The sequence below is a fragment of the Epinephelus moara genome, chromosome 13 (assembly GCF_006386435.1).
Source record: "Epinephelus moara isolate mb chromosome 13, YSFRI_EMoa_1.0, whole genome shotgun sequence".
NCBI classification, from domain to species: Eukaryota; Metazoa; Chordata; class Actinopteri; order Perciformes; family Serranidae; genus Epinephelus; species Epinephelus moara.
In genome coordinates, this window is record NC_065518.1 from 9,995,893 (window position 1) to 10,016,044 (window position 20,152).

The window sequence follows — 20,152 nt, forward strand, 5'->3', positions numbered from 1 at the left end:
GGGTTTCTTAACCTCCTGCGGCCTGTTTTTAGACCCCCAAATTCCTGTTGCCCCCCCCCCCCCAATATTTGGAGGCTCTTTGTAACTGATTTTTATGCCTCTCAGCAGGTGGTACATTGTGTTTTTGGGTTGTCCATCCCATTCTTGTGAACACAATGTCTCAAGAACGTCTTGAGAGAATTCTTAAAATTCTTAAAATTTGACACAAACGTTCACTTGGATTCAAGGATGAACTGATAAGATTTTGGTGGGCATATGTCAGGGGTCAACATCACTGTGACCTCATCCATCCCATTTTCATGAACACAATATCTCAAAAACGTCTTAAGGGAATTTCTTCAAATTTGACACAAACGTCCACTTGGACTCAACAATGAACTGATTAGATTTTGGTTGTCATACGTCAAAGGGTCAAGGTCACTGTGACCTCGTCTGTCCTATTCTCGTGAACGCAATATCTCAAGAACACTCTGAGGGATTTTTTTTTTCTAATTTGGCACAAACGTCCACTTGGATTCAGCAATGAACTGATTAGATTTTGGTGGTCGTACGTCAAAGGTCAAAGTCACTGTGACCTTGTCTGTCTCATTCTTGTGAACGCAATATCTCAAATACCTTGAGGGAATGGCCTCAAATTTGGCACAAATGTCCACTGGAACTCAAGAATAAACTGAGGAGAATGTGGTGGTCGAGGGTCAAAGGTCAAGGTCATGTGTGACCATAACTAACTTTTTTGGCCATAATTCAACGCCATAACTCGGGGACAGATACTGAATTGGTGACACTAATCTCGGGTGGCCATCTTTAAATGATGCTGGTTGTATAGATCTTCTGTACTCTGTATCCATGTTTTCACTGATAATGGAGGTCTACAACTGAGAAACTGTCTTTATATTTTTTTCAAGGTTTTCCCATTTTTTGCCTCAAATTTCCCGTTTGTTTCTTTAGGAGATATTCCTACACAACAGGGTTTCTCAACGCTCTGTGGCCTGTTTTTAGAGTTTGAGAAATTCTGTTTAACTGCTTTCTTCCAGTCGCATTGTTTAGTTTAATTATTTTCTGTATTGGTTTTATTCTTTCACCTTTAGTCGGTCTCAGTCAAAGGTTTGCTGCTCTCTCTTCCGAGCAGTCTCCATCATTCTCTGCTGCTATTAAGCATCTCTCTCCCCCCTCTCCTCCTCCTCCTCCTCCTGCCTCCTGCCTCCTGCCTCCCTCTCTTTCTCCCCTGCCCCAGGGGTCTCTCTGTGCAGTTAAGTGGCGGAGGCATAGAGAGTTAGTGAGGCAGTTAAAAGGATGATCTAGAGGCCATTCTGTGGCACTCACCCTCTCATTTACCCTGTTAGCTCTCAACAGCCTGGGAGCCTCCACCAACATTAGCCCCATTCCCTAAAAGGCGTATAATTCTAATGCATCTGTGTGAGTGTGTGTGTGTAACGTGTGTGTTCACTTTGAGTGTTTGCGTTCTCATCCCAGCCTTCTACCAACAACAGTAAGAACAGTATAGTGAGCGCCATCAATGCCCTGAAAGACACCAACATGGCAACCAACGCCCAGATGGTACAGTAGGCCGCCGCTGTGTCGGTTCCCGCCTCTTAACCCCCCGCCCTCCCCTCCCCTCCCCCCCCAGTAGTTGCATAGTAGCCCGTTGTGCCTCACCCTCCATCGTCATAGTCGCTGCTTGTCATCCTTCATCTACCAGCCAGGAGGTGTTGCACCGTAACATCCCCTGTCCCAGCAGTACCCATCCTCCATTTCACTCCCCAAGGTGCACATATGTTTCTGAATTACAATTCTGTCAAACTTTTTGGAAATGATTAAAAATGCTCATCATTTCTTAAATCTCAGGCTGCACATGTGCACCTTTTAGACCTTTAAGGAGCATGAACTTAAAGGGACAGTTCACTGCAAAATCAAAAATGTATATATTTTCCTCTCTTACCTGTAGTGCTGTTTATTAATCTAGATAGTTTTGGTGTGAGTTGCTGAGTGTTGGAGATATCAGCCGTAGAGATGTCTGCCTTCTCTCAAATATAATAGAACTAGATCGCACTCTCTTGTGGTGCTCAAAATGCCAAAAACCACATTTGAAAAACTCATCAGCAGAGTCTGTTTCCAGAAATTATGATCAAGATAATCCACAGTCCTTGTTGTGAGCAGTTTCATGCAGGAACTATTTTCTGTCTGCCAAATCACACCTTAGACTGTATATTAAGATGGACAACACATCTCCACTTAGTCCAAATGAACCAAAATTTATTTTTGTAGCATTGTTTATTATTATTTTTTAATTAATCAATTTATCAAAGAATTGTATAATCACACCCATCCAGATGTTCATTCTCGTGAACATAATGTCTAAACGTCTCGAGAGAATTTCTTCAAATTTGACTCAAACGTCCACTTAGACTCAGTGATGAACTGATGGGATTGTGGTGGGCATACGTCAAAGGTCATAGTCACTGTGACCTTGTCTGTCCCATTCTCTTCACCACAATATCTCAAGAATGTCTCGCGGGAATTTCTTCAAATTTGACACAAACATCCACTTGGACTCAACCATGAACTGATTAGATTTTGGTGGTCAAACGTCTAAGGTCAAGGTCACTGTGACCTCGTCTCTCATTCTTGTGAATGCAGTCTCTCAAACACCTTGAGGGAATGCCCTCAAATTTGGCACAAACGTCCACTGGGACTCAAGAATAAACTGACAAGAATGTGGTGGTCGAGGGTCAAAGGTCAAGGCCATGTGTGACCAAAACTATGACAGATTTTCACTCAAATGTCTAATAGGATAAAATGATGAAGTGATGATATTTTATATCCAAAAGGTCAAATGTCAATTTCACTGTGACATCATAATGTTCTAAAAAGATACAAAACTTTTCTGGCCATTATTCAACGCCATAGCTCAGGAACAGATACTGAATTGGTGACACTAATCTCAGGTGGCCATCTTGAAACGGTGCTGGTTGTATAGATCTTCTGTACTTTTGTATTTTTTCATAGATATGCATGTTTTCATAGATAATGGAGGCCTACAACTGAGAAACTGTCACTATAGAAAAGTCGATTTTCTCCAGTTTTAGAAAAAGACACAAAACCCTCTAACCACATGGAAGTAGTTGGAAGATTAGGAAACTTCCAGTCTACTACAAATGTATTTTTTTCCGCTTTGAGCACCACAAGCGGAGTGCCATCTAGTTCCATTATATTCAAAAGAAGGCAGACATCTCTACGGCCGATATCTCCAACACTCAGCAACTCACACCAAAACAATCTAGACTGATAAACAGCACTACAGGTAAGAGGAATAAAATATAAATGTTTGATTTGGGGATGAACTGTCCCTTTACCATGATTATATGCCTCTGAAGTGTCAGCACAGAGAACTATAGAGTCCTGGTTTAGCTGATATCTAAGAATAATGTCGTCTCATCCTTTAATGGCCTCTGTGTTATTCACTTTTCTCCCATGCATAACCAGCTCTCCCTCAACTTTCTCACTAAAGCCAACACCGCCTTGCAACCATCAACCCTAACATCCGACCATCTCTCTGAATCTAACCCATCTTGCTACCATTAACGTCCCCAATGACATCCTTACCATACTGCCAAACTATTATCATCGTGCTTTCATGCAGCGTTAGCATGTGGTGATTTTAAGACGCTTTACTAGCATGCACTGCGTATTACATCTTGTACCAGTTTGGTTACATAATAACACTGTGTGGTGTGGTAAGGTAGTGCTTCTCAACTGGTGGTGCAGGATCCCAGTTTGGCCTGGGCGATGATATGACTGGAATCAATATCAGAGTATCAATTAGAATATTTTTACAGTCGATTTTTGTTATGTAAAATCACATATACACTATTGATTATTGATGTTACATCCAGATATCTGTGTTCCACTTTTATGTATGACATCAGGTAACACCAGGGCTGAAGCAATGAATTGATAAGTCAATACACTTAAACATTTATCAGCGACTACTCTTATTATCGATTAACTGTTTAACTCAGATTAATCAAGGAATTCATCCCATCCATTCTCTGGTTGCAGCATCTCTCTCGTGAGGATTTGCTGCTTCTCCTTTATTTTTGTGTAATTTCAAACTGAATATCAAGAAAACAAGACATTTGAAGACGTCACTTAGGACTTGAGGAAACTGGAATTGTTACAAAAAAAGTGAATTTGCACTGTTTTTCTGGATTTTTGTAAACCAAGTGATTTATTGTGAAAAACATAAGATTAATTGATGATTGAAGTATGTATTTGTTGAAGCCCAAGATAAAACTTTTCACATGTAAAACTGTAAACTATTTTCTTAGCTTTTAATTTCATTTTCTTCATAATTTTTAGAATTTAGCTCAGAGAAGTTTGTGATATTAAAGCCAAGTATGATACCATGACAATGCAATTTCTGTGAAAGTGAGTCAGCAGAAAATTAATCTGCAACCATCTTTATAAAAAAAAAAGCAAAAAAAAAAAGCAAATATTCAAAAAATGAATGAGCTTCTCGAATGTGAATCGGTCAGATTAAAGAAGCTATTCAAATATGTTAACTCAGATTTTGGGCAATTCTGATGAGTATTTGTCATTATTTTTGCTATTATATAAACCAAACTAATTATCAGTTAAGCCCTATTTGCATGGGATTAGTATTACCCCATTAGTATTGGTAATTTATAATATTCACAGAGGTTTCCTGTGATCTTACTCCTGTGTGAATCTGCCATGTTTGTAATTTGTCAAGTAAAGATTCCACCACAAATTACCAAAACACAATTGCCAAACACAGAGGTCGCATAATAATATCAGTGCCGTGCTAACCAGCATCTCGGTGATTTCAGGTTTTATTTTCTGTCTTCTCCGCACTTTTCTGCCTCTTTCCTGGACGAGAATTACAGGCGCTGTGTTAGCAAGTATAAGTGAAAGTTTTTGACAGCGTTTTGGGTACAGGAGGCTCTTCTCGCTACACAGCATGGAGAAAAAAAGTCAGCTCAAATTCATCAGAAGAGCAAGTAGTGCTGCGCAGTGTTTCTGAGTTACAATTTACTGCGCAGTGCGCACACATAGAGGATAATGTCAGTAAATCTTTGTAAAATGCAGACTTTGCTTATTTTGTGCAACGCCACATGAAACGCAGTCGTGGGGGGTCATTTCTAAATCACATGAGGTCCCCACTAAAATAATTGGTAGATTAGTTGCAGCCCTAAATGATAGTTTTGAATCATCTCTTAGTCGTGAGTGCTCTTGACAGTTTTAGAGTCATACCAACTACTATAAGAGGAGGTGTAGTGTTATGTTACGACCCCATGACTGAGTTAGACTATGGGCCCAGTTTGAACCCAGTTGAGAGGCACTGGTTCAGGATTCTGATGTGTTGGACTAACTATCCCGTTCTGCATCGCAGGAATCTCAAAGCACAGTGGTGCACAACCCTCCTGATGGAGTCAAGGTGAGATGTGTGTGTCTGTCTGAAAGCATCACCCAGCCGCTCCGCTCTCAGGCCTGTTGGACCTTTTAAAGCTGGCTGTGTTAATTTCAGTATCTCTGTGTTCGTCTCTCTGCACTCCAGGGATCAACGGAGAGCAACGCCACCAACGACGAGGAGGAAATGAAAGGTAGGAAAGGTACTCAGATGTTTTATTCCCCTTTTCCTGTTCTTATCCACTCTCTCTTTCTCTGTCTCCCATCTAGTGAAGTGTGTGTATTTGACTGTAGTGGCTGGCAGGTGTGCTGAGATGCGACACGCGTCTCTCACACTCTCGACTGTCTGCCCGCGGCATGTGTATGTATGTATTTATCGTATGTCTGGCTGCGTTTTGTGTGTGTGTTCTAGCGGACAGTTCGGCGCAGAGCAGCGCCACAGAGGAGATGCCCCCACTTCTGCCCTCACCTCAAAGCTCACCTGCCAGTAAGTTTATCCATGGCGACCACAAGCTGTACGGTCGCCACTGGCAAGGACCTAACACCCCTCCCCCCACACACACACCCCCCACTCCCACCCTGGCTTTTTGTAGTCACTGGCAGCCTTACATCTTTGAGCCCCCTCACTCTGATCCACCAAGCTTTTTTTGAGGGTTCCCACTGGTTTTGGTATTTATGGATTATTGTTGATTTTTTTGTGATGTATTTTAATTTTATATACTCCAGGAAATTGTTACAGGAAACTTGGGGAACATTGTAGAAATTTATACAGATTGATAGTGGGATTTTGAGTTGATTTATGTAGTTTAAGTATAGTTTCAGTTTATTACAACTTGGAATTCATTTTGTAATAAAATTGCCCCCTCCCCCGCTCGTTACACTTTACCTGCTCTCTGGGGGAGATGGGTGAGTAATCTGATGTCACGTCAACCCGAAACACGTTGCATCATTATTATGTCAAAACGACAAAGCTCTCTGGTGCTCGCTACCACTGCACGACAGAGAGGAGTGTATGTGGAGAGAAGGAACATGAAAACAACAACAACAAATCCGTGTTGAAATCGGCAGGAAGAGAGCTAGTTATCGTTACCTCTGAGCAGCCGGTGACCGCAAGAAACAGCTCACGGAGGTTGCATTGATTTACACTGTGAAGTGTTAAAGCTCTATTCAGCTCTATTGAGACTCACCCAGGGCACTATATGTACGATACGATACGATATGATACGATACTTTATTGTGCCCGTAGGGAAATTTATCTTGGGCTCAGGGGCTGCACGAGTATTGCTGCCTTACAATGATAATCCAGAAGAAATGAAAAGCATGTGCACATGTGAAAATGTGGACTGCATGTAAATGTAGTTTGTGTTAAAAGACTGATGGAATTAGAAAACATAATGTTTAACCAAATTAAGCAGGATGAGAATTAACAGGATCATTTTAGCATGACAGCATCATGTTAGCATGGATTAGTTAACCACATTTGAAGTACAGGACCAATATCAGCCAAACTTATTTGGAAGAGAATCATTGTGTACAAGTCATTGCATGGTCAGTGTCAGAACCCATCAACTATCATCTGACGACGATAAAGCCTCTCACGGCGAGGGCCAATATTTCGGGCTGAGCCAAGACTTCTTCTTCTGTGTGCTGATCATTTCGGCTGATCTTGATGAACAGGTATCTGCACATGAATGCAGATAAATTAGAAAACAAAAAGCGAATTTAATGCGTCGCCATTTAAACGTGATAGGTCAGTACTACTCACACTGGAATTCCACTGGATGTGTGTCCGTTGCGGAACGGCAGCGCTGGTAATCCGCTGCGTGCTCTGTCAACACCCACTGACTGCGTTTGCTGTGCGGAGCGGTGCAGCTCCGCCGGACAGCGGGAGTCACGAGGACCCACGAGATCTCGCGAATTCACGCATAATTGTGCGATATAACCAGATGTAGTTTCTATAAACAGAACCACAAAACCAGAGGAGTAGTAGGAAGACATCTCGTTGCACCTCCATGATTAACATCTCCTCGTCCACGGTGTCAACGGGGTGAAATGACGTCTGAAAACCTCTGACCGGTTGACTTCAGGCCTGCCTCCGCCCATTATGACGTTTTCAAGGTGTAGTGCAGGGAAATATGATCCGCCGTGAACACTGTGTATTTTATTTTGAAAATTAACCGGATGTTTTATTTTGTTTCTGTGCACGACTTCCTGCCCCGCACGATCTGCTCTGTGCTGAATTGCTGCGTTGTGCTCCGGCGTCCAGCAAAAATAGAAGTCCTGCGTATCTCTTGTGGAGGGCTCTGGAGCACCGCAGCTGAGACGGAGCCGGAATGCAGCACAGCCGCAGCCGGTGGAAGCACACACAGTGACTAGAATTGAAACGTATCGGCTCCGCTGCCGTTCCGGAGTGCAGACGCAACCAACACGCATCTGGTGGAATTTGGGGATCAGGGTACAAAAGGACCAAAAACGGAAACTTGTTCCATTACCGAAATCTTGTCCTGTCGCCTGTAGATTCTACAAACATGCGCAGACTTTTGTTTATAGAGATGATTGTACCGTAAAAGGAGGCCAGGGACAAATGTTGCACCAAAATCTGAACCGGCAGCTCGCCTTAATGAACGTAACTGATGGTGAAAACACAGAATTTGGATCAGTCACATTCTTTGATCTTCAGCTACTGTGAGTACACTGTTATCAAAACCAACAGGCCAACTACAAAAACAAGACCCAAATTGTAATAAACTGGAACATTCCTTGAGCAGGGGTGCATTACCAGACTGCATTTTACAACTTGTTTTACACACTGATTGCAGACGGTCATTTCCTGCTGTGTATATCCATTAATACTGTAGTACATTGTGTGCTCTCTTCTTAAGAGCACTTGAACTTCCTCACCACCTAGACTTAACTTCACCGTGCTCGGAACTAACTTTTGAAATAAAATCAGCAGGGACTAATTTTATAGGTCGCACAGGCACTTTGACCTAATTATAGAAAGTCATGAACAAAAGTCGAGGAATTTTTCATCAGCGCCACTGTGGGAACCCTGAAATCTGTGTGTGTGTGAGTGCGTGTGTGTGTGTGTTTTTCTTGGTGATCACTGCATCTATCCCCCTGTCCTCCTAATGTGACGGCTCCAGCTGGAGGAAACCTTGCTTACTTTGCAGCTGTGTGTCCTAAACCAGCCTCCCAGTCTGACAGGCTCGTCCCGCTGCCTGTCTGACTTTACTGGAACCACGCACACCATCAGGTTCCTCCTTGTCCTCACATTTTCTCCTTCATTCCTCCTCCTGCTCTGATGCTCTATTCTCTGTTATGTCCTTTAATCTCCTTTCTAATTTATTCTCCATGTCTGTCTAATACACCATTCTTCTCTGCGTTGTTATCTCACCTCTTTACTCTAATCTCTCCGCTCGTCTCTTGACCTCCTGCTCTCGTCAGACACACCTGCACTAAAAGGACAGTCTGATCTCTCCTCCTCCTCTTTACTCCTCTCCTGTGTCCTTCCTCCACTCCCACCGTCCTTCCTGAACATGCTAAGTTCCCCCACAGGCATAACATGAGCTAATAACAAACAATGGCTTCGATCCTCTCTCTTTGTCTCCGCTGGGCGCTGCAGCTCATCAGACGAGGCTTTGTTAATGTATACCAGCATTAAGAGTGAAGTTGATGTGAGCAGAGCAGGCAGTTAAACGACTTCCACGTCACACAGCATCACAGCCAGAGCTGTACTGATCCCGCTTCTAGCTGCCATCCTGTCCTCGTGTTACCCATCTGCATGCCTGTCATAAACCCACACTAACTCTCAGTGTTTACTCATCACTAATTTTACTGAGCACTAACCTACGTCAGCTTTGTGTCTTGTTCAGTTTTGTCACTTAACTGCATGATCTGTGTGTGTGTGTGTGTGTGTGCGCATGTTATGTGTGCGGGAGATCACATGTACGTTTTTTTTGTCATCTTGTCATCCATCCATGTGTTTTTGTGTTTGTTGACCATCCGTTGTGTGTTTCAGTTCCGCCGCATGACGTAAAGCGCATGGCATGGAACAGCACGGGCAACAGCTCCTGCCCTGACTCTGAGCTCTCACAGTCCTCCATGCCTGCCGCTCCACTAGGGAGCAACACTGTCGCTGCTATAAGCAACACTAAGCAGAGTAAGAAACACAGTCTTGACTAACTGACCTCAGCTTTCCTTGCTGTCTACTCACCTGTAGTGGTTGCACGGGCAAAAAAAAACAACTTGCATTTCTTAAATGGCAACTTTTTCAGGAATGAGGGAAACAGCCTGCAGCTCAAGTACATCATAACAAGTCATTTAGTCAGGTGTTAACGATAGTTTGGATTTTTTTGAAGTCGGGTTGTATGAGGTACTTATCCATAGTCAGTGTGTTACCTACAGAAGATGGCAGTCAGCATGCCCCCAGTTTGGAGAAGCAGGCAGGAGTACCGCCACGGAAGCTAAGTAATGTACTACTGACGGGGGGCGGCAGCAAAACATGTTTTAGCCAACTGAAAAAATCAATATCATTTTAAGTGTACGCCACATTAAAACTATTTTCAATGCTTTACCCTACCAACAGACAGCCCTTTCCCACAGGGGAACTGAACTGAAAGTGAAACTTATCTATGCGCTCTTTAAAGCCAGACTCCATTGACAGAAACAGTCAAATTTCAAATTTCACACCGTCATTTGGTTCGGTTCACTTTCACACTGCACTTTTTAAAGCGGACCAAACTGCCTGGACAACATCACGCAGTTACAACATCTGCTTGTTTGGGGCCGGTACTGCCCGAAACGACCATTGACCAAGAGGAAAAAAGCATGAGGAAGAAGAAAACCCGGCTCATTGATTGGCCAGGAGCGAAAACAGAAATTCATCCCCTTCAGCCGGCAGCCAGCTACCGCGATATATAGTCCTCTGACCATGTATCAATAAGCGCCAGCACGTCCTCACAGCTCCACGTCTGCCCATGAGACATTTTCCAACTTTCTATATTTTTACCTCTGCTTCTCCCGGTGCGTGCTGTTGGCTTAGTTTTTTTCCTACCCAAAATGCACTGTGCTCTACGTCACTTCCTCCCTTTGGTTCGCTGGATAGTCCATTTGCATTTCCCACTGTAAGCGAACCGCACCAGGGTTCACTTGCAAGTGAACCGAGTCCCCCAGTTTTCAAGCGGACCAGGGTTCGCTCGTTTGGTCCGCACCAGAGTTCGAATGAGCGTTCACATCACTCCAAACGAACCGAACTATCCGTGGAAGCGGACCTGGGTTTGTTTAAAGCGGACCAAATAGCACCAGTGTGAATGCGTCCTTATTGTGTGATTTGGTGAATCCAACCCCGTCCACAGCAGTACATTGTTTAGCTTCCGTGTCCATGTACTCCTCCGAACTTGGAGCATGCCGACCAGCATCTCAGTAGGTAATACCCTGACTGTGGGTAAGCACCTCATACAACCCCACTACAAAAAAATCTGAATTATCCCTTTGAATCTGAACAATCTCACAGAACGTGTTACGTCTTCCTTGTCCACTTTCTCCTGTTTTAAGACTTGAAACAAGGCGAGTAACTCCACATGTATCAGATCAGCATCTGTTGGTTAGATACATGTTCAGGTCTTGAAAGAGGACGTTTATACTGGCTTCAAAATAAGCATTATCACTTGACTTCAGATGACTTGTTGAAGAATAAGACTGGTGTCCTTCAGTGTATTCTCATGGTTCCATCAAAGACCAAAACCAACAATGTTTAAGATGGTTCCTCAATACTTTTTGACTTCCCTACTCTGTTTGTGATATGACACAACAGTGATGATGTAAATCTTTAAATGTGAGTCACAGATACATGAAAAAGCAAAATAATGTCCAACAGCTGGGCACTGTAGTTTTTCAGACAACGATTCTTAAGTAGTAATAAACTGAGGATTTTTGGGGGACTATTTTCAGCTGCGGATTAATAAATATTTGTCACCTAACTGTCTATTTAAGGAGACAGTACGCCAGAAAATCAGTTATATATATTTATCCTCTTTACTGTAGTGCTGTTTATCAGTCTAGATTATAGAGAATATAATGGAACTAGATGACACTCAGCTTGTGGTGAAAAACTTGATCTGTAATGTCTCTTTCCAGACATCATGACCCGGTTAATGAAGGTAATCCAGAGACTTTGTTGTGAGGCAGGTTCATGTAGCAACTATTTGCTTTATACCAAACTACACCTGCCAACCGTAGAAGGAAGCGTGCATCTACTGCTAGCTCACCTAGCACCACTGAGCTAGCTAACTTTACGGCTCAACCATGGACAACACGAATAGGCCCTGATCACACAGGATGCGTTTAGCAGCTGGAGGCACTTTTTGTAATTATTTTTAATGAGAATGAAGCTGTTTTTTGCGTTGCGATGTGCCTTGCGTTTCTGCTCTACCTCCTTGAATTGAAAAGACTTCAACTCAGAGCAGGAAAAAGGCCTCACGTCATCTCCTCCTTTTCCCAACTGTCCAATCAGATGATTTGAGAGGCTTCTGTGGTGGTCACAACACCAAGTTTACAGTTGGTAAACAATGGAGGAGAAACTGGTGGTAGCAGTTGCTAGATACCCAGAGCTGTACGGCCTGATGATAGACAGCAGGTTGTCTAACTGCCCCTGAGTCATCTTAAAATATGCCTGGAAACATCCATCATGGAGGAGAAGCTCCTGGACCAACTGGTGGTACTCCCCATGATCCACCCTCTTTTTTAGGGTCTCATGTACCCACACAGATCTCTGTTTCCCTGTGCCCAACAAACTATTTACTGACAGCCTCTCACCCTCAATCAGAGCTACAGCAAGTTAGCCTGGTGAAACCATCCTAATCTCACAAGCTCATATTCTATTTCGCTCCGCAGATCAGTCTGGCCATGCAATCATAAAGGCGCATTCTGGCATCGGTTAAAGCTATCACAACCGTTTATTACTTTGGGGCGGGTTATTTGAAATCACGTCATCAGAATAGGAGGGACAAGGAGCGGAGTGAATGCATTTCGTAAACAACCAACATGGCTAAGGATTTTGAAACTGCGATGGTAAATGTGTTGAACGAACTGGAATGTACAATTTCTTTAAAAGCAGAACAAACAGCTGCACTGAAAGCTTTCATTGAAAAAAAGGATGTGTTTGCCGTCCTTCCTACAGGGTTTGGTAACAGTTTAATTTACCAACTGGCTCCGTTGATCGGGAAAAAGATGGGACTCAGTGAAAACCCAGTGGCTATTGTTGTTTCTCCGCTAGTTGCTCTCATGGAGGAGCAGGTCAGGGAGGCGACCAAGCTGGGAATCACAGCCATGCAACTCGGAGTCCACAGTGAGGAGGAAATCCGCAAAGACAGCAACACTCTTTCCCAGACATCATCACAGCTCATCTCCGCTGCAGCTTGCTGGTCTGTTTACAGTAGCGTTGTGCTAGCCTACGTCACACGTTGCTTTTACTTGGATTGGTTTTCCGTCTTTCCAATTGCGTGAAGGGGCACTTTGAGTGACAGCTGTTGATACCGCCCCTCGGGAATAGAGGAAATGTACACTTTGTGTCCAGACCCATTCGGGTTTTGCGAATTGGGTCTGGCAATGCCAGGTTAACAGCAAGTACCCTCTGCCTCAACATTTTAGGAACTAGATACTAATTACTGTCAAATTAAATAAATAAACAGTACACAGAATACACAGGAATGTCAGTAGGTGATGGGGTGGTTGCCTGGCAACAATAAAAAGGCGCAGCAAGTGTTCGTTTTTTTTACTAGTTGTATTTCATGCTGTCATGAGCACAAGTCTCTGGTCCATGAGTAGATGCACACTTCCTTCTGTGCAGTCATACAGTTAGCAGGTGTAGTTTAGGAGAAAGAAAATAGTTCCTACATGAAACTGCTCACAACAAGGTCTGAGGATTATCTTGAGTAACTGGGTCATGATTTCTGTAAAGAGACATTGCTGGACTTCTCTGCGGCAGATATCTCCAACACTCGGCAACTCACTCCAGAACAATCTAGATTAATTAGTGGCGCTACAGGTAAGAGGACAAATATGTTATCTTTGATTTTGGGGTGTCCCGTCCGTTTAAGGCTGCAGGCGGGTGAATGTGGGATTGAGTCAAAGTAATCTACAGCGCCCACATTCATTGGTGTGTTTTTTGAACAATAAAGAAGATGTATGTTACAAAGGAATACTCGTTAGTCCGATCAGTTCATGTTGGTTTTGGTCATTTGATTTGATTTGTTAACAGGAAGGAAAACGTACGATATCACCAGTCTTATTCTTTTTAAAGTGGCTTTTGTAGAAGGGACAGTTAATGTAGTGTTGAAACTTTTCATGTGGTTTCTTTGCTGTTTTAAATTGTGTGTGTAATGTGTGGGAAAAGTAGTCAGGCATGGGAATACTGTCCACTAATACTGGTAAACCGTACATTTCAGGGTCATTTTGCAGGACTATGGCTTTGTCTGGTAGGAGACAGTAATGTGGGAGAAATATTTTCTCTATTAGTTTTATTTGTTCATTTATTTATTAGTGAACCTGGTCAGAGGCAGCTGTAAATATAGAATAAATTGTACAAAATGTAGATAAATAAAAGTCAGTTTTTGAGCGTTTTTGTTCGTTAGAAAATTAACATTTTGAAAGTTAAAAGTTGCAAACGTTAGTTTATAGTTGAGCTTGGAAGTTGTTATTATGTATAAAACTTTGGTCACATGACAATAGATGTGTTTAAAAGCTCCAGAAAAAAATAGTCAGAGGTCCTTGAGTTGAGATTTCTTTGTCAAACTAAGCCTGTGTTGTTTACAAGCAGATTTTTTGTTTTGTTTTTGTTTTGGTGGCAGTGTGTGCTCACACAGCAGAGAGCAGTGTTTAGTCAGTGTTTGAGTCACACAGAAGGTCAGAAGCAGAGCGACAGACAGTGATGAGGTCGAGCAGCAGTTAGGAAGCCGCTCCGGACCGAGTGATGAGGTTAAAGAGGAGCGTGGAGCTGTAGCCACAGACGAGGAGAGCCTGAAGGGAAGGCAGGAGCTGGAAGTGATGAGAGAAAATGTCGTCAAGCCAAAACCAGCACATAGTTAATTGTTGTCTCACCTCCTCACTGGCTTCTCACCATTTACCATCTGTCCGTGTCTCTCTCCCTCTTGTTCTGTCTGTAGCTCGTAAACAGGAGATCATCAAGATAACGGAGCAGCTTATTGAAGCGATCAACAATGGAGATTTCGATGCCTACACGTGAGTACAACTGCATGTGTGTAATGAAAAGCAGCCGATGAATCAGTGCTTTCTGCAACAGGGAAAATTTATGTAATGTTCCATCAGTATTCATCAGAGTCGCCTTCATTTTTGCTCTTTGTTTTCTCAAGTTTGTCTCATGTCTTTTCACCCACTCCTACTTTCTCACCCGTCTCTGTTCCTTGCTTGTTTCTTTTTCTCAGGAGGATTTGCGATCCTGGACTCACTTCTTTTGAACCCGAGGCCCTGGGGAACCTGGTGGAGGGCATGGACTTTCACAAGTTCTACTTTGAAAACTGTGAGTCTCCTCTTGAACACACAAAATGTAGCCGTTTGTTTTAATCTGCCCAGAACAGCAGCCAGGTGAAGCTTTGACTCTGATCAGCTGAGGGTCACCTCAAAGCAGGGTTTGACATTAACCATGGCCCGTGGCCACCAAAAGTTACTCTGCAGCTACCAAATATCACCTGTAGGTACGTTTTAATCAGGTCCTTCTTGAGATAAGACTGCATGTCTCAATGAGACCTGTCTAAATAGAGGTTAATTAAAAAAATGCTGGAACACTGCGAGCCTTGGCCAGCACATTATAGTTCCACAGATGTCCCATTTCATTCGCACCTTTTGGTTCAACAGTCTACGAAAAAACGCAAAAAGTGCTCATCGCCAGCGAGTTATCATTATATCAGTAGCTGTGTTTCCACCAGACACATTCACTATAGTGCTCCTAGAACCTGTACAGACATGAACCTATAGCCTAGATTTGTTTTGCATTTTCACCTCAAACAGTGCTTTGAGGTGGAATATATACTTCTGCGTTGAATTGATGCCGTACCTATGCCGTAGGCTCTGCGTCGACATAGAGCCAACGCCGTACCCTACGCCGTGGCCTGACGTGCACCTCCCCAGAAATGTAACGTCGTGGCGACACAGACCTCCTGTCTATTTCTGCTAAGCTAATTTATACAATGTAAAATGCCATAGGCTTGTGCTAATAACGTTAGCATGTTATATTTGTTTGGAAAACGTGTTTAGTATAAGACAATTGTTTTGTCAGTGAACCTTGTGAGTTGTAATGGAGCCGAATTTTGTAACATTACCTTTGTTAAATGTCGCTGTTGTCCCTGGCTTTACATGAGAAGAGGAAAAGTCCTCTAGCTGCTAGGCTAAATTATACAATGTAAAATGCCATAGGCTTGTGCTAATAACGTTAGCATGTTGTATTTGTGGGGAAAATGTGTCCAGATAAAGACAAGTGTTTGTCTGTGAATGCTGCGAGTTATAGTGAAGCTGATTTGTGTACTTGTGTTTGAAACTGTCTCTATTAAGCCATGTCATGCCACTACAAAAACAAAAAGCCGTTCTGACTCCTCATACCTGCCAACATTAGGTCTACCTCCCCGCTGATTGTTTCAGCTCTACTGCCAGCGACTGAAAATTTAAGTTTATTTTAAGTATACTTGTTGTTTTTCTACTTTATCCACTGTTGTCCTTCAAAGCAGTCGATGGTTGTTTCAAATTCTAGTGCTTCACTTCTCAGATGACGTGCAGTAGCTTCCCTTCATGAGTTTTTCTGCTTGTACTGTATCAGTTTTTAAAATCAAGCAAAAACATAATAGTTGTGATTATGTTTCTCTCTGTTAGCTCCAGCAGCTATTATTGGTGATACCAATCTTTTGAAATAAACAACATTAATTAAATACGTTTAATTTAAATTAGGATTAAAGAATCTTTAACCCAGGGACACTCAACATACAGAAAATAAGAAAAAACAAACGTCGGTTAACAACACTGGTCCGTCTGTTGCATTCCTGGATAAACGTTTCGGTCCGTCTCTGTTTATGTGATCCAGTGCTGAGCAAGAACAGCAAGCCCGTCCACACCACTCTGCTCAACCCACACGTGCACCTGATCGGTGAGGATGCTGCGTGCATCGCCTACATCCGGCTCACACAGTTTGTGGACACCACGGGCCGCCCTCGCTCCAGCCAATCAGAGGAGACCAGGGTGTGGCATCGTCGCGATGGCAAGTGGCTCAACGTTCACTTCCACTGCTCAGGAGCGCCTGCTGCACCACTACAGTGATCAGGTACTCGCCTCACACACAGTTACACACAAAGGGAGATGATTTAAAGCCACTACGAGGAGAACTCAGTGTTCGTATCAGAGAAGACACAAATCTGACCTTCTGTTCTGGGGTGTAATGGTTACCAGAAGTCACAGTTGGGTTCATACCCCAGTTCAGTCACGATTCGGTGCGAGTTTGGTACAGTGAGGGGAAAAACGTTTCCACATGACACATTACAACAGGCTATAAAACGTAGAAGTATCTCACATATTTTAAAACTAAAAATACAAAATATGGTTTGTTTTTTCCTTGTCGCAGTGTTAACCAATGGTAAATTTATATAGTGACTCTCTACCCTACCAGACAAAGTGCTTTACAGTTTGCACTTATTCACCCATCCACACACACATTCATGCATCGATGCAAAGCACTGGCTCGCCCAAACTGCAGCAACTCGGGGTTTAGTGTCCTCCTCAAGGACAATTCATGCAGACAGGAGGAGCCGGGGATCAAACCACAAACCTTGTAATTAAAAGACGACCTGCTCTCCCTCCTGAGCCAAAGCCACCCTCAACATATGTTGCTAACAGCGTACAGCTAAAAGTTTGCGAGCAGAACTTGTGCTAGTGTACTCAAGTTCCACGTGACATGTATCAGCAGGACTTGCTTGTGTTTCTTGAAGATGTTTCGCCTCTCATCCAAGAAGCTTCCTCTTGAAGACATTGCTGTCGTTCGACCTTCAAGGACAGCAGTGACCTCGTTTTGGTCAGAGAAGACGGATGGTTTGAAAGAGGCCAACTACATCAAATCGGAACGACCATGGTTAAACAGAGGAGGTGGCCTACGACACAACTTACCACTATCTACAATGCAGTCCTGGGATCCCTCCCCAGACAACTTCACATCCACACACATCTGGTCCCATCTAACCCCAACGACACACATGATGGCCAGGTGGGTCAACGACTCACATGTGACCTCAACGACTCTGTAAGGGTTCACACCCACACAGAGTTGCACCAGTCCGTTAGAACTGAAGAAGCCTCTTGGATGAGAGGGGAAACATCTTCAAGAAACGCAAGCAAGTCCAGTAGCCTACGATAAAGCACTTATGATTACCGTGACCTGAATGACTGAGAATCTTCACCGACAGTTAGAAAGATGCTACAATCACATAAAAGTTCTACACTTAGTGGCTTTAAGTCAAAGCACCAGTAACATCTGCCGTAACTTCAACAGCTACATCATGATACATACTGTAAAGGTCCAGTGTGCAGGATTTAGGGGCATCGTATACGATATTCATAACTATGTTTTATTAGTTTATAATCACCTGAAAACGAGAGCCGTTAATGTCTACATAGGGAGCGGGTCCTCCTCCATGGAGTCCGCCATGTTGTTCTACAGTGGCCTAGATTGGCCAAACCAAACACTGGCTCTAAATAGGGCCATTTGAGTTTTTGCGTCGGCCACCATAGTTCTCCTACACACTTGGCACACAGGAGAAGTTTCAGTTCCACTGAATGATGCCACTGAATCCTACCCACTAGACCTCTGATTTTAGTTTGGAAACCTTGCGATCTCCTGTTTCCTCCTCTGTCTCGCTCCCACAGCGGTCCTGAGCCTCCAGTCTACTGGAGTGTGTGTTTTGGGGGGCAGTTTTTTTCAGCGAGCGTGTTTAAGAGGCGCGTCCTCTGCGTGGATTGGCTAGTGCCAGGAGCCCGGCCGGGCGAGATCGCATCCCTCTCCACGATACCAACCAATCCTGTCCCTCCTTTGACCTGCTGGGGGCCGGCTGAACACAAGACACCGCCCCCATGGGATGATGCATGCATCTGGCGCCTGATTGGAGGGCGAGTCTTTGCCCTCTATCCCTCCCCATGGCAGCCATCTTTTTTCTGCCCGCGCGAGATGAGACGTCCTGCGTGAGGAGAGGATTTACAGTTGAACTTGTGACAGTTTATGAGTATGAGTTATGAATATGCTGTGTAAATTATGACTAGATGTACCAGAAACCACCAAAACCCAACCAAGCATTTATATTCACTATCTAATAAGGGAGGAACAGAAGGGAGTGTGAGGTTAGCAGCTGAGATTTTGGACACATTTTTTTGGCATTCTAGGGATTACCGGGTAGAACGTGTTGTGCTCGTTACCCGGACGTTGATGTAAAGATGTAGGGAGATTTTCCCCGTCTGACTTCTAGAGGGGGGGAAACATCAAGTCGGCTCAGTCAGAGAACTTGACGACGAGAGAAACTTGATATCAAAAACATGAAGCACCAAAGTGTAGAACTTTAGGCTTTTTATGTGTTTATGTGTTTTCGTTTGTGTGCTTGTTTTTCCGACCGAACGGAAAACCGTGTTGTTGTGGGATCGGGGTGGGAGGGAGTGGGTGGGGGCGTTTGAGTTGTGTTTCTGTTGTGTTTTTAGCGTCCTGTTCCTCTTTGCGTTCCTGTGAATAACCGGAGCCTTTTTTTTTTTTTGTCGTCTGACTGATCCTATATTCAAGGCTCCTTTTTTTTTTTTTTTTTAAAGCAGCTGAGTTTTTTTGTTTTGTTTTTTTAAATAAGAGGGATTTTATTGTGCAAGTTTAACCTGCGCGTGTTCTGTTGTCTGTATGCAGTGGAGGGAGAGAGCGCGCCGGGAAAGGCGTCTGCGTTTTGCATGTTTGCCTGCCGCCTCTCCCTCATTCGTCCCTCCCTCAACCTTTTTATCTCTCTCTTAAACCATTCCCTCTTTTAACCCTCCCTCTCCTTTTCTCTGCTTTCTGCAAGGGCCTGGTTTGTTTATAATCACTGTGTAAATACAGTGTATGTATAGATATATGTAGAAAAGTGTAATATATGTACATGTATCTAAGAGACACTCATCCTGTGCATCTGGGAACCACCCCATGAACTCTGTGACCCCCCGATCTAGTTTTTTCCTTCAGTTTGCTTTAATTATCCTCCTTAAAATACTTCCTTAAAATATTGGTAGCTCTCGCGACAAACATGAACACTCATGTGGGCTACCAGCTCTAGTCCCGTGGCCGTAAGACTGTTTTTAGAGGCGGGGAATAAAAGAAAATGAAAAAAAAAAAGTTTGACCTCTTTGCCCCAACGAGAGTTTTTAAACATGAAGACCTTCATCATTGTGTCCTTAACTCTTGATCCCACAATGCTGTGAGCCGTCTCTTCATATCATATGCACACACACACACACACACACACACGCCTGGTGGTGTGTTAAGGCTTTGTAACATATCTGCACCACTGCTGTGTGACCACGGTGCCACCCTTGCTGTGCTGCTTAATTGTCTCCATCCATCCGCGACAGTCGTATCTTAAACCTCCCCCTCCTCCCCCACCTTCCTCTTCCTCCTTCGTGTACCACCAAACCCCCCCCCCCCCCCCCCTCTTTCTTTTTTTTTTTT

The 20,152-nt window shown here is 43.6% G+C and overlaps 1 protein-coding gene across 12 annotated transcripts in view; it reads left to right on the forward strand.

The window, feature by feature from the left end:
* The window catches only part of LOC126400353 (calcium/calmodulin-dependent protein kinase type II subunit gamma-like), a 61,277-nt gene extending 41,148 nt beyond the window's left edge, over positions 1-20,129 (forward strand). For 2 of the 12 annotated variants that reach the window (XM_050061008.1, XM_050061011.1), the window contains 9 exons: positions 1,474-1,557; positions 5,414-5,458; positions 5,579-5,633; positions 5,843-5,917; positions 9,452-9,592; positions 14,595-14,670; positions 14,874-14,968; positions 16,520-16,756; positions 18,349-20,129. In XM_050061008.1, coding sequence (XP_049916965.1) covers positions 1,474-1,557; positions 5,414-5,458; positions 5,579-5,633; positions 5,843-5,917; positions 9,452-9,592; positions 14,595-14,670; positions 14,874-14,968; positions 16,520-16,752 — 804 coding nt within the window. In that variant the 3' untranslated portion in view covers positions 16,753-16,756; positions 18,349-20,129. The remainder of the gene's footprint in view (positions 1-1,473; positions 1,558-5,413; positions 5,459-5,578; positions 5,634-5,842; positions 5,918-9,451; positions 9,593-14,594; positions 14,671-14,873; positions 14,969-16,519; positions 16,757-18,348) is intronic. The other 10 variants (XM_050061012.1, XM_050061015.1, XM_050061017.1 and 7 more) reach the window with 7 other exon arrangements.
* The last annotated feature ends 23 nt before the right edge of the window (positions 20,130-20,152 follow it).